At 50.0% G+C, this 9,163-nt stretch overlaps 1 protein-coding gene across 1 annotated transcript in view; it reads left to right on the forward strand.

The window, feature by feature from the left end:
- Positions 1 to 3,668, forward strand: part of LOC106598295 (transcription initiation factor TFIID subunit 2) — a 47,341-nt gene extending 43,673 nt beyond the window's left edge. The window contains exon 27 of the mRNA XM_082975961.1: positions 100 to 3,668. Coding sequence (XP_082832087.1) covers positions 100 to 374 — 275 coding nt within the window. The 3' untranslated portion in view covers positions 375 to 3,668. The remainder of the gene's footprint in view (positions 1 to 99) is intronic.
- The last annotated feature ends 5,495 nt before the right edge of the window (positions 3,669 to 9,163 follow it).

Here is a 9,163-nt window from a genome sequence, read left to right on the forward strand (position 1 = left end):
CAATCTAGTCCTTCTTTTGAAGAACTTGATGCACTTCTAGCTGATTGGTATTCAGTACATTAAATCTGTCTCTTCCTGTCTCCTCTCTCCCCTCGTCAGGTAAGGAACCTCCAGCCGTGGACCAGGCCGTCCTCTCCCTGCCTGTCACCCCCTTACCTTCTTCCTTCAGCAAAGAGTCCACCTCTTCCTCCAAACACAGCGGTGACCACCACCATCACCACCACCACCACGAGCACAAGAAGAAGAAGAAGAAGAAGCACAAACATAAACACAAACACAAACATGAGAGTAAAGACAAGGAGAGGGACTCCCATGCCTTCAGTAACAGCCCTGCTAGTGGACGCTCCGTGAGGTCTCCATCCATGTCTGACTAGAACACAGCTCTGTCTCCTGGTTGGTCCTTCAGTAACAGCCCTGCTAGTGGACGCTCCGTGAGGTCTCCATCCATGTCTGACTAGAACACAGCTCTGTCTCCTGGTTGGTCCTTCAGTAACAGCCCTGCTAGTGGACGCTCCGTGAGGTCTCCATCCATGTCTGACTAGAACACAGCTCTGTCTCCTGGTTGGTCCTTCAGTAACAGCCCTGCTAGTGGACGCTCCGTGAGGTCTCCATCCATGTCTGACTAGAACACAGCTCTGTCTCCTGGTTGGTCCTTCAGTAACAGCCCTGCTAGTGGACGCTCCGTGAGGTCTCCATCCATGTCTGACTAGAACACAGCTCTGTCTCCTGGTTGGTCCTTCAGTAACAGCCCTGCTAGTGGACGCTCCGTGAGGTCTCCATCCATGTCTGACTAGAACACAGCTCTGTCTCCTGGTTGGTCCTTCAGTAACAGCCCTGCTAGTGGACGCTCCGTGAGGTCTCCATCCATGTCTGACTAGAACACAGCTCTGTCTCCTGGTTGGTCCTTCAGTAACAGCCCTGCTAGTGGACGCTCCGTGAGGTCTCCATCCATGTCTGACTAGAACACAGCTCTGTCTCCTGGTTGGTCCTTCAGTAACAGCCCTGCTAGTGGACGCTCCGTGAGGTCTCCATCCATGTCTGACTAGAACACAGCTCTGTCTCCTGGTTGGTCCTTCAGTAACAGCCCTGCTAGTGGACGCTCCGTGAGGTCTCCATCCATGTCTGACTAGAACACAGCTCTGTCTCCTGGTTGGTCCTTCAGTAACAGCCCTGCTAGTGGACGCTCCGTGAGGTCTCCATCCATGTCTGACTAGAACACAGCTCTGTCTCCTGGTTGGTCCTTCAGTAACAGCCCTGCTAGTGGACGCTCCGTGAGGTCTCCATCCATGTCTGACTAGAACACAGCTCTGTCTCCTGGTTGGTCCTTCAGTAACAGCCCTGCTAGTGGACGCTCCGTGAGGTCTCCATCCATGTCTGACTAGAACACAGCTCTGTCTCCTGGTTGGTCCTTCAGTAACAGCCCTGCTAGTGGACGCTCCGTGAGGTCTCCATCCATGTCTGACTAGAACACAGCTCTGTCTCCTGGTTGGTCCTTCAGTAACAGCCCTGCTAGTGGACGCTCCGTGAGGTCTCCATCCATGTCTGACTAGAACACAGCTCTGTCTCCTGGTTGGTCCTTCAGTAACAGCCCTGCTAGTGGACGCTCCGTGAGGTCTCCATCCATGTCTGACTAGAACACAGCTCTGTCTCCTGGTTGGTCCTTCAGTAACAGCCCTGCTAGTGGACGCTCCGTGAGGTCTCCATCCATGTCTGACTAGAACACAGCTCTGTCTCCTGGTTGGTCCTTCAGTAACAGCCCTGCTAGTGGACGCTCCGTGAGGTCTCCATCCATGTCTGACTAGAACACAGCTCTGTCTCCTGGTTGGTCCTTCAGTAACAGCCCTGCTAGTGGACGCTCCGTGAGGTCTCCATCCATGTCTGACTAGAACACAGCTCTGTCTCCTGGTTGGTCCTTCAGTAACAGCCCTGCTAGTGGACGCTCCGTGAGGTCTCCATCCATGTCTGACTAGAACACAGCTCTGTCTCCTGGTTGGTCCTTCAGTAACAGCCCTGCTAGTGGACGCTCCGTGAGGTCTCCATCCATGTCTGACTAGAACACAGCTCTGTCTCCTGGTTGGTCCTTCAGTAACAGCCCTGCTAGTGGACGCTCCGTGAGGTCTCCATCCATGTCTGACTAGAACACAGCTCTGTCTCCTGGTTGGTCCTTCAGTAACAGCCCTGCTAGTGGACGCTCCGTGAGGTCTCCATCCATGTCTGACTAGAACACAGCTCTGTCTCCTGGTTGGTCCTTCAGTAACAGCCCTGCTAGTGGACGCTCCGTGAGGTCTCCATCCATGTCTGACTAGAACACAGCTCTGTCTCCTGGTTGGTCCTTCAGTAACAGCCCTGCTAGTGGACGCTCCGTGAGGTCTCCATCCATGTCTGACTAGAACACAGCTCTGTCTCCTGGTTGGTCCTTCAGTAACAGCCCTGCTAGTGGACGCTCCGTGAGGTCTCCATCCATGTCTGACTAGAACACAGCGCTGCCGCCTGGTTGGTCCAGAGCTATGAAACACAATATTATCTGCAAGAGAGACTGAGCTGTGAAACATCACCCTCAAGACTAGACTCCAACTGTCAGTGGTTCAACTCCTCTGAATAGACCTTACTGGTTTGCTACATGTCAACTAGCCTGGAATCCATACTAAATATGTTTCACTGTTTAAATCGGAGCTATGTTTAGTTTGGATTTGGAAAGTGGAGCCATATTCAGTGTGGATTCCCGGCTGGCCTTGCAGTCAATGTGGGGGGGGGAGTGTAGCCTAACCGACATTCTGTGACGTCTTCATTAACCACACTGAGAGGCAGACCTGTGTGCCTCTCCAGAAGGGAGCCCTTTGGTTTTAAAAGCATCCCAGTCTCCAATCACCTTAACCACACTCAGACACACCCACCACACACACACTTCTGGCTGTGCCTGTCTGTCTCCTACCATCATCAACAACATGTTCAGTTAGTGGCTGTCCTCACAAGTCTTTCCCTGTGTTTTATTATGTTGCCCTGGACACAGGGAATTACAGGTTTACTTTAACCCTGCAATTAAACTAAGAGGGGAAATTACACTCTCATTCAGAGATCCGATCAATTCAAAGGTGGTAGAATCAAGAATGAGATGTTTCTAAACGTTTAGGATGTAGAATTTATAGCAAAATAAAAATTATAATATAAATAATTAGGCTGACCTGCAGTAGACCATGACTGTTTGCGTTCTAAACCGCACCCTATTCGTTATATAGTACACTCCGTTTGACCAGGGCCCATACGGCTCTGGTGAAAAGTAGTGCATTTTATTGGGAATAGGGTGCCATTTTGGATGTAGCATGACTAATAGCCTAATTGCTGCCCTGTATGACATGACCATAGTGAAGAGTCATTGGGTTGTTCTATACCTGTTTCTACCCATGCATGTTTTAACTGTTTGTTTTTACTGTTAAGTCATTAGATTGTGTTCTCCTTGTCCCTCACCCAATCAGTAACTAGATTGTGGGTGGTCTCCTTGTCCCTGACCCAATCGGTAACTAGATTGTGTTCTCCTTGTCCCTGACCCAATCAGTAACTGTTCTTTATATTCATTATGTACTGTAGTTGTGTTGGAACCTTTTCTTCTAGGTAGGACAGGACTACATTATCATGAAGATGTTGGAAAATAAAGCTTCTGATGTCAAGAATGTGTGTTTTTATATCCTGGAACTTTTCTTCAATAACGCTCAATATATAATAGCAATTACGCTTTGAAATTTTGTATATGAAGAATGTAGTAACCAAGAGCATAACCTTTGAATAATTGCACCCACCACAAAAGGCAGATGGACATTTATCAGAGGAGAATGTAGATAGGATCTGGCTGTGTAGCTGTGGTCTTCAGTATCCTTGTTCTACCCTTACAACTTCCTCACTGCCGGCCCAGTAACAGCTTCCTCACTGCCGGCCCAGTGACAACTTCCTCACTGCCGGCCCAGTGACAACTTCCTCACTGCCGGCCCAGTGACAACTTCCTCACTGCCGGCCCAGTAACAGCTTCCTCACTGCCGGCCCAGTGACAACTTCCTCACTGCCGGCCCAGTGACAGCTTCCTCACTGCCGGCCCAGTGACAACTTCCTCACTGCCGGCCCAGTGACAACTTCCTCACTGCCGGCCCAGTGACAGCTTCCTCACTGCCGGCCCAGTGACAGCTTCCTCACTGCCGGCCCAGTGACAGCTTCCTCACTGCCGGCCCAGTGACGACTACCTCACTGCCGGCCCAGTGACGACTACCTCACTGGGCGACTACCTCACTGCCGGCCCAGTGACAACTTCCTCACTGCCGGCCCAGTGACAACTTCCTCACTGCCGGCCCAGTGACAGCTTCCTCACTGCCGGCCCAGTGACAGCTTCCTCACTGCCGGCCCAGTGACGACTACCTCACTGGGCGACTACCTCACTGCCGGCCCAGTGACAACTTCCTCACTGCCGGCCCAGTGACAACTTCCTCACTGCCGGCCCAGTGACAACTTCCTCACTGCCGGCCCAGTGACAGCTTCCTCACTGCCGGCCCAGTGACAGCTTCCTCACTGCCGGCCCAGTGACAGCTTCCTCACTGCCGGCCCAGTGACGACTACCTCACTGGGCGACTACCTCACTGCCGGCCCAGTGACGACTACCTCACTGCCGGCCCAGTGACGACTACCTCACTGCCGGCCCAGTGACGACTACCTCACTGCCGGCCCAGTGACGACTTCCTCACTGCCGGCCCAGTGACGACTTCCTCACTGCCGGCCCAGTGACGACTTCCTCACTGCCGGCCCAGTGACGACTTCCTCACTGCCGGCCCAGTGACGACTTCCTCACTGCCGGCCCAGTGACGACTTCTTCACTGCCGGCCCAGTGACGACTTCCTCACTGCCGGCCCAGTGACGACTACCTCACTGCCGGCCCAGTGACGACTTCCTCACTGCCGGCCCAGTGACGACTTCCTCACTGCCGGCCCAGTGACGACTTCCTCACTGCCGGCCCAGTGACGACTTCCTCACTGCCGGCCCAGTGACGACTTCCTCACTGCCGGCCCAGTGACGACTTCCTCACTGCCGGCCCAGTGACGACTTCCTCACTGCCGGCCCAGTGACGACTTCCTCACTGCCGGCCCAGTGACGACTTCTTCACTGCCGGCCCAGTGACGACTTCCTCACTGCCGGCCCAGTGACGACTACCTCACTGCCGGCCCAGTGACGACTACCTCACTGCCGGCCCAGTGACGACTTCCTCACTGCCGGCCCAGTGACGACTTCCTCACTGCCGGCCCAGTGACGACTTCCTCACTGCCGGCCCAGTGACGACTTCCTCACTGCCGGCCCAGTGACGACTTCCTCACTGCCGGCCCAGTGACGACTTCCTCACTGCCGGCCCAGTGACGACTTCCTCACTGCCGGCCCAGTGACGACTTCCTCACTGCCGGCCCAGTAACATCTTTCAGTGCTCTGGTTCTTGACCTAATCTCCTCATGTCCCTATTGGTGAGTTTCTTGTCATGTTTGCTCCGTTTCCATTTGAACTCAGTAATCATATTGCCAGATTGAACATAATCTACTCTATGGAATGTTCCTATATCTGCAACAATATACATTTTTATATTTGTTTTATTGTTTCCCTCATCAAACCCTGGATGGCAAAACAATCATATGTATTGGCAACAAACCAATGGCGCTCCAGTCCACCACTGACTGCCTAATCCTGTGGTCTGTCCTGGAGGCAGAAAGCACCAGGGTTAGTTAGGGAAAAACTCAGTCCAGGGTTAGTTAGGGAAAAACTCAGTCCAGTGTTAGAACCAGGGTTAGTTAGGGAAAAACTCAGTCCAGTGTTAGAACCAGGGTTAGTTAGGGTATAACTCACTCCAGGGTTAGTTAGGGTATAACTCACTCCAGGGTTAGTTAGGGTATAACTCACACCAGGGTTAGTTAGGGTATAACTCACTCCAGGGTTAGTTAGGGTATAACTCACACCAGGGTTAGTTAGGGTGTAACTCACTCCAGGGTTAGTTAGGGTGTAACTCACACCAGGGTATAACTCACACCAGGGTTAGTCAGGGTATAACTCACACCAGGGTATAAATCACACCAGGGTTAGTTAGGGTATAACTCACACCAGGGTTGGTTAGGGTATAACTCACACCAGGGTTAGTTAGGGTATAACTCACTCCAGGGTTAGTTAGGGTGTAACTCACACTAGGGTTAGTTAGGGTATAACTCACACCAGGGTTAGTTAGGGTATAACTCACTCCAGGGTTAGTTAGGGTATAACTCACACCAGGGTTAGTTAGGGTATAACTCACACCAGGGTTATTCAGGGTATAACTCACACCAGGGTATAACTCACACCAGGGTTATTCAGGGTATAACTCACACCAGGGTATAACTCACTCCAGGGTTAGTTAGGGTATAACTCACTCCAGGGTATAACTCACACCAGGGTTAGTTAGGGTATAACTCAGTCCAGGGTTAGTTAGGGTGTAATTCACTCCAGGGTTAGTTAGGGTATAACTCACTCCAGGGTTAGTTAGGGTATAACTCACTCCAGGGTTAGTTAGGGTATAACTCACACCAGGGTATAACTCACACCAGGGTTAGTTAGGGTATAACTCACTCCAGGGTTAGTTAGGGTGTAACTCACACCAGGGTTAGTTAGGGTATAACTCACACCAGGGTTTGTTAGGGTATAACTCACACCAGGGTTAGTTAGGGTATAACTCACACCAGGGTTAATTAGGGTATAACTCACACCAGGGTTATTCAGGGTATAACTCACACCAGGGTATAACTCACACCAGGGTTATTCAGGGTATAACTCACACCAGGGTATAACTCACTCCAGGGTTAGTTAGGGTATAACTCACTCCAGGGTATAACTCACACCAGGGTTAGTTAGGGTATAACTCAGTCCAGGGTTAGTTAGGGTGTAATTCATTCCAGGGTTAGTTAGGGTATAACTCACTCCAGGGTTAGTTAGGGTATAACTCACACCAGGGTTATTCAGGGTATAACTCACACCAGGGTTAGTTAGGGTATAACTCACACCAGGGTATAACTCACACCAGGGTTAGTTAGGGTATAACTCACACCAGGGTTAGTTAGGGTATAACTCACACCAGGGTTAGTTAGGGTATAACTCACACCAGGGTTGGTTAGGGTATAACTCACACCAGGGTTAGTTAGGGTATAACTCACACCAGGGTTAGTTAGGGTATAACTCACTCCAGGGTTAGTTAGGGTGTAACTCACACCAGGGTTAATTAGGGTATAACTCACACCAGGGTTAGTTAGGGTATAACTCACACCAGGGTTAGTTAGGGTATAACTCACACCAGGGTTAGTTAGGGTATAACTCACACCAGGGTTAGTTAGGGTATAACTCACACCAGGGTTAGTTAGGGTATAACTCACACCAGGGTTGGTTAGGGTATAACTCACACCAGGGTTTGTTAGGGTATAACTCACACCAGGGTTAGTTAGGGTATAACTCACACCAGGGTTATTCAGGGTATAACTCACACCAGGGTATAACTCACACCAGGGTTATTCAGGGTATAACTCACACCAGGGTATAACTCACTCCAGGGTTAGTTAGGGTATAACTCACTCCAGGGTATAACTCACACCAGGGTTAGTTAGGGTATAACTCAGTCCAGGGTTAGTTAGGGTGTAATTCACTCCAGGGTTAGTTAGGGTATAACTCACACCAGGGTTAGTTAGGGTATAACTCACTCCAGGGTTAGTTAGGGTATAACTCACACCAGGGTTATTCAGGGTATAACTCACACCAGGGTATAACTCACTCCAGGGTTAGTTAGGGTATAACTCACACCAGGGTATAACTCACTCCAGGGTTAGTTAGGGTATAACTCACTCCAGGGTTAGTTAGGGTATAACTCACACCAGGGTTATTCAGGGTATAACTCACACCAGGGTATAACTCACTCCAGGGTTAGTTAGGGTATAACTCACACCAGGGTATAACTCACTCCAGGGTTAGTTAGGGTATAACTCACTCCAGGGTTAGTTAGGGTATAACTCACACCAGGGTTATTCAGGCTATAACTCACACCAGGGTATAACTCACTCCAGGGTTAGTTAGGGTATAACTCACACCAGGGTATAACTCACACCAGGGTTATTCAGGGTATAACTCACACCAGGGTATAACTCACACCAGGGTTATTCAGGGTATAACTCACACCAGGGTATAACTCACTCCAGGGTTAGTTAGGGTATAACTCACTCCAGGGTATAACTCACACCATGGTTAGTTAGGGTATAACTCACACCAGGGTTAGTTAGGGTATAATTCACACCAGGGTTAGTTAGGGTATAACTCACACCAGGGTTAGTTAGGGTATAACTCACACCAGGGTTATTCAGGGTATAACTCACACCAGGGTATAACTCACACCAGGGTTATTCAGGGTATAACTCACACCAGGGTATAACTCACTCCAGGGTTAGTTAGGGTATAACTCACTCCAGGGTATAACTCACACCAGGGTTAGTTAGGGTATAACTCAGTCCAGGGTTAGTTAGGGTGTAATTCACTCCAGGGTTAGTTAGGGTATAACTCACACCAGGGTTAGTTAGGGTATAACTCACTCCAGGGTTAGTTAGGGTATAACTCACACCAGGGTTATTCAGGGTATAACTCACACCAGGGTATAACTCACTCCAGGGTTAGTTAGGGTATAACTCACTCCAGGGTTAGTTAGGGTATAACTCACACCAGGGTTATTCAGGGTATAACTCACACCAGGGTATAACTCACTCCAGGGTTAGTTAGGGTATAACTCACACCAGGGTATAACTCACTCCAGGGTTAGTTAGGGTATAACTCACTCCAGGGTTAGTTAGGGTATAACTCACACCAGGGTTATTCAGGGTATAACTCACACCAGGGTATAACTCACTCCAGGGTTAGTTAGGGTATAACTCACACCAGGGTATAACTCACACCAGGGTTATTCAGGGTATAACTCACACCAGGGTATAACTCACACCAGGGTTATTCAGGGTATAACTCACACCAGGGTATAACTCACTCCAGGGTTAGTTAGGGTATAACTCACTCCAGGGTATAACTCACACCAGGGTTAGTTAGGGTATAACTCAGTCCAGGGTTAGTTAGGGTGTAATTCACTCCAGGGTTA

This window comes from Salmo salar, chromosome 05 (genome assembly GCF_965601325.2).
Source record: "Salmo salar chromosome 05, fSalSal1, whole genome shotgun sequence".
NCBI lineage: Eukaryota > Metazoa > Chordata > Actinopteri > Salmoniformes > Salmonidae > Salmo > Salmo salar.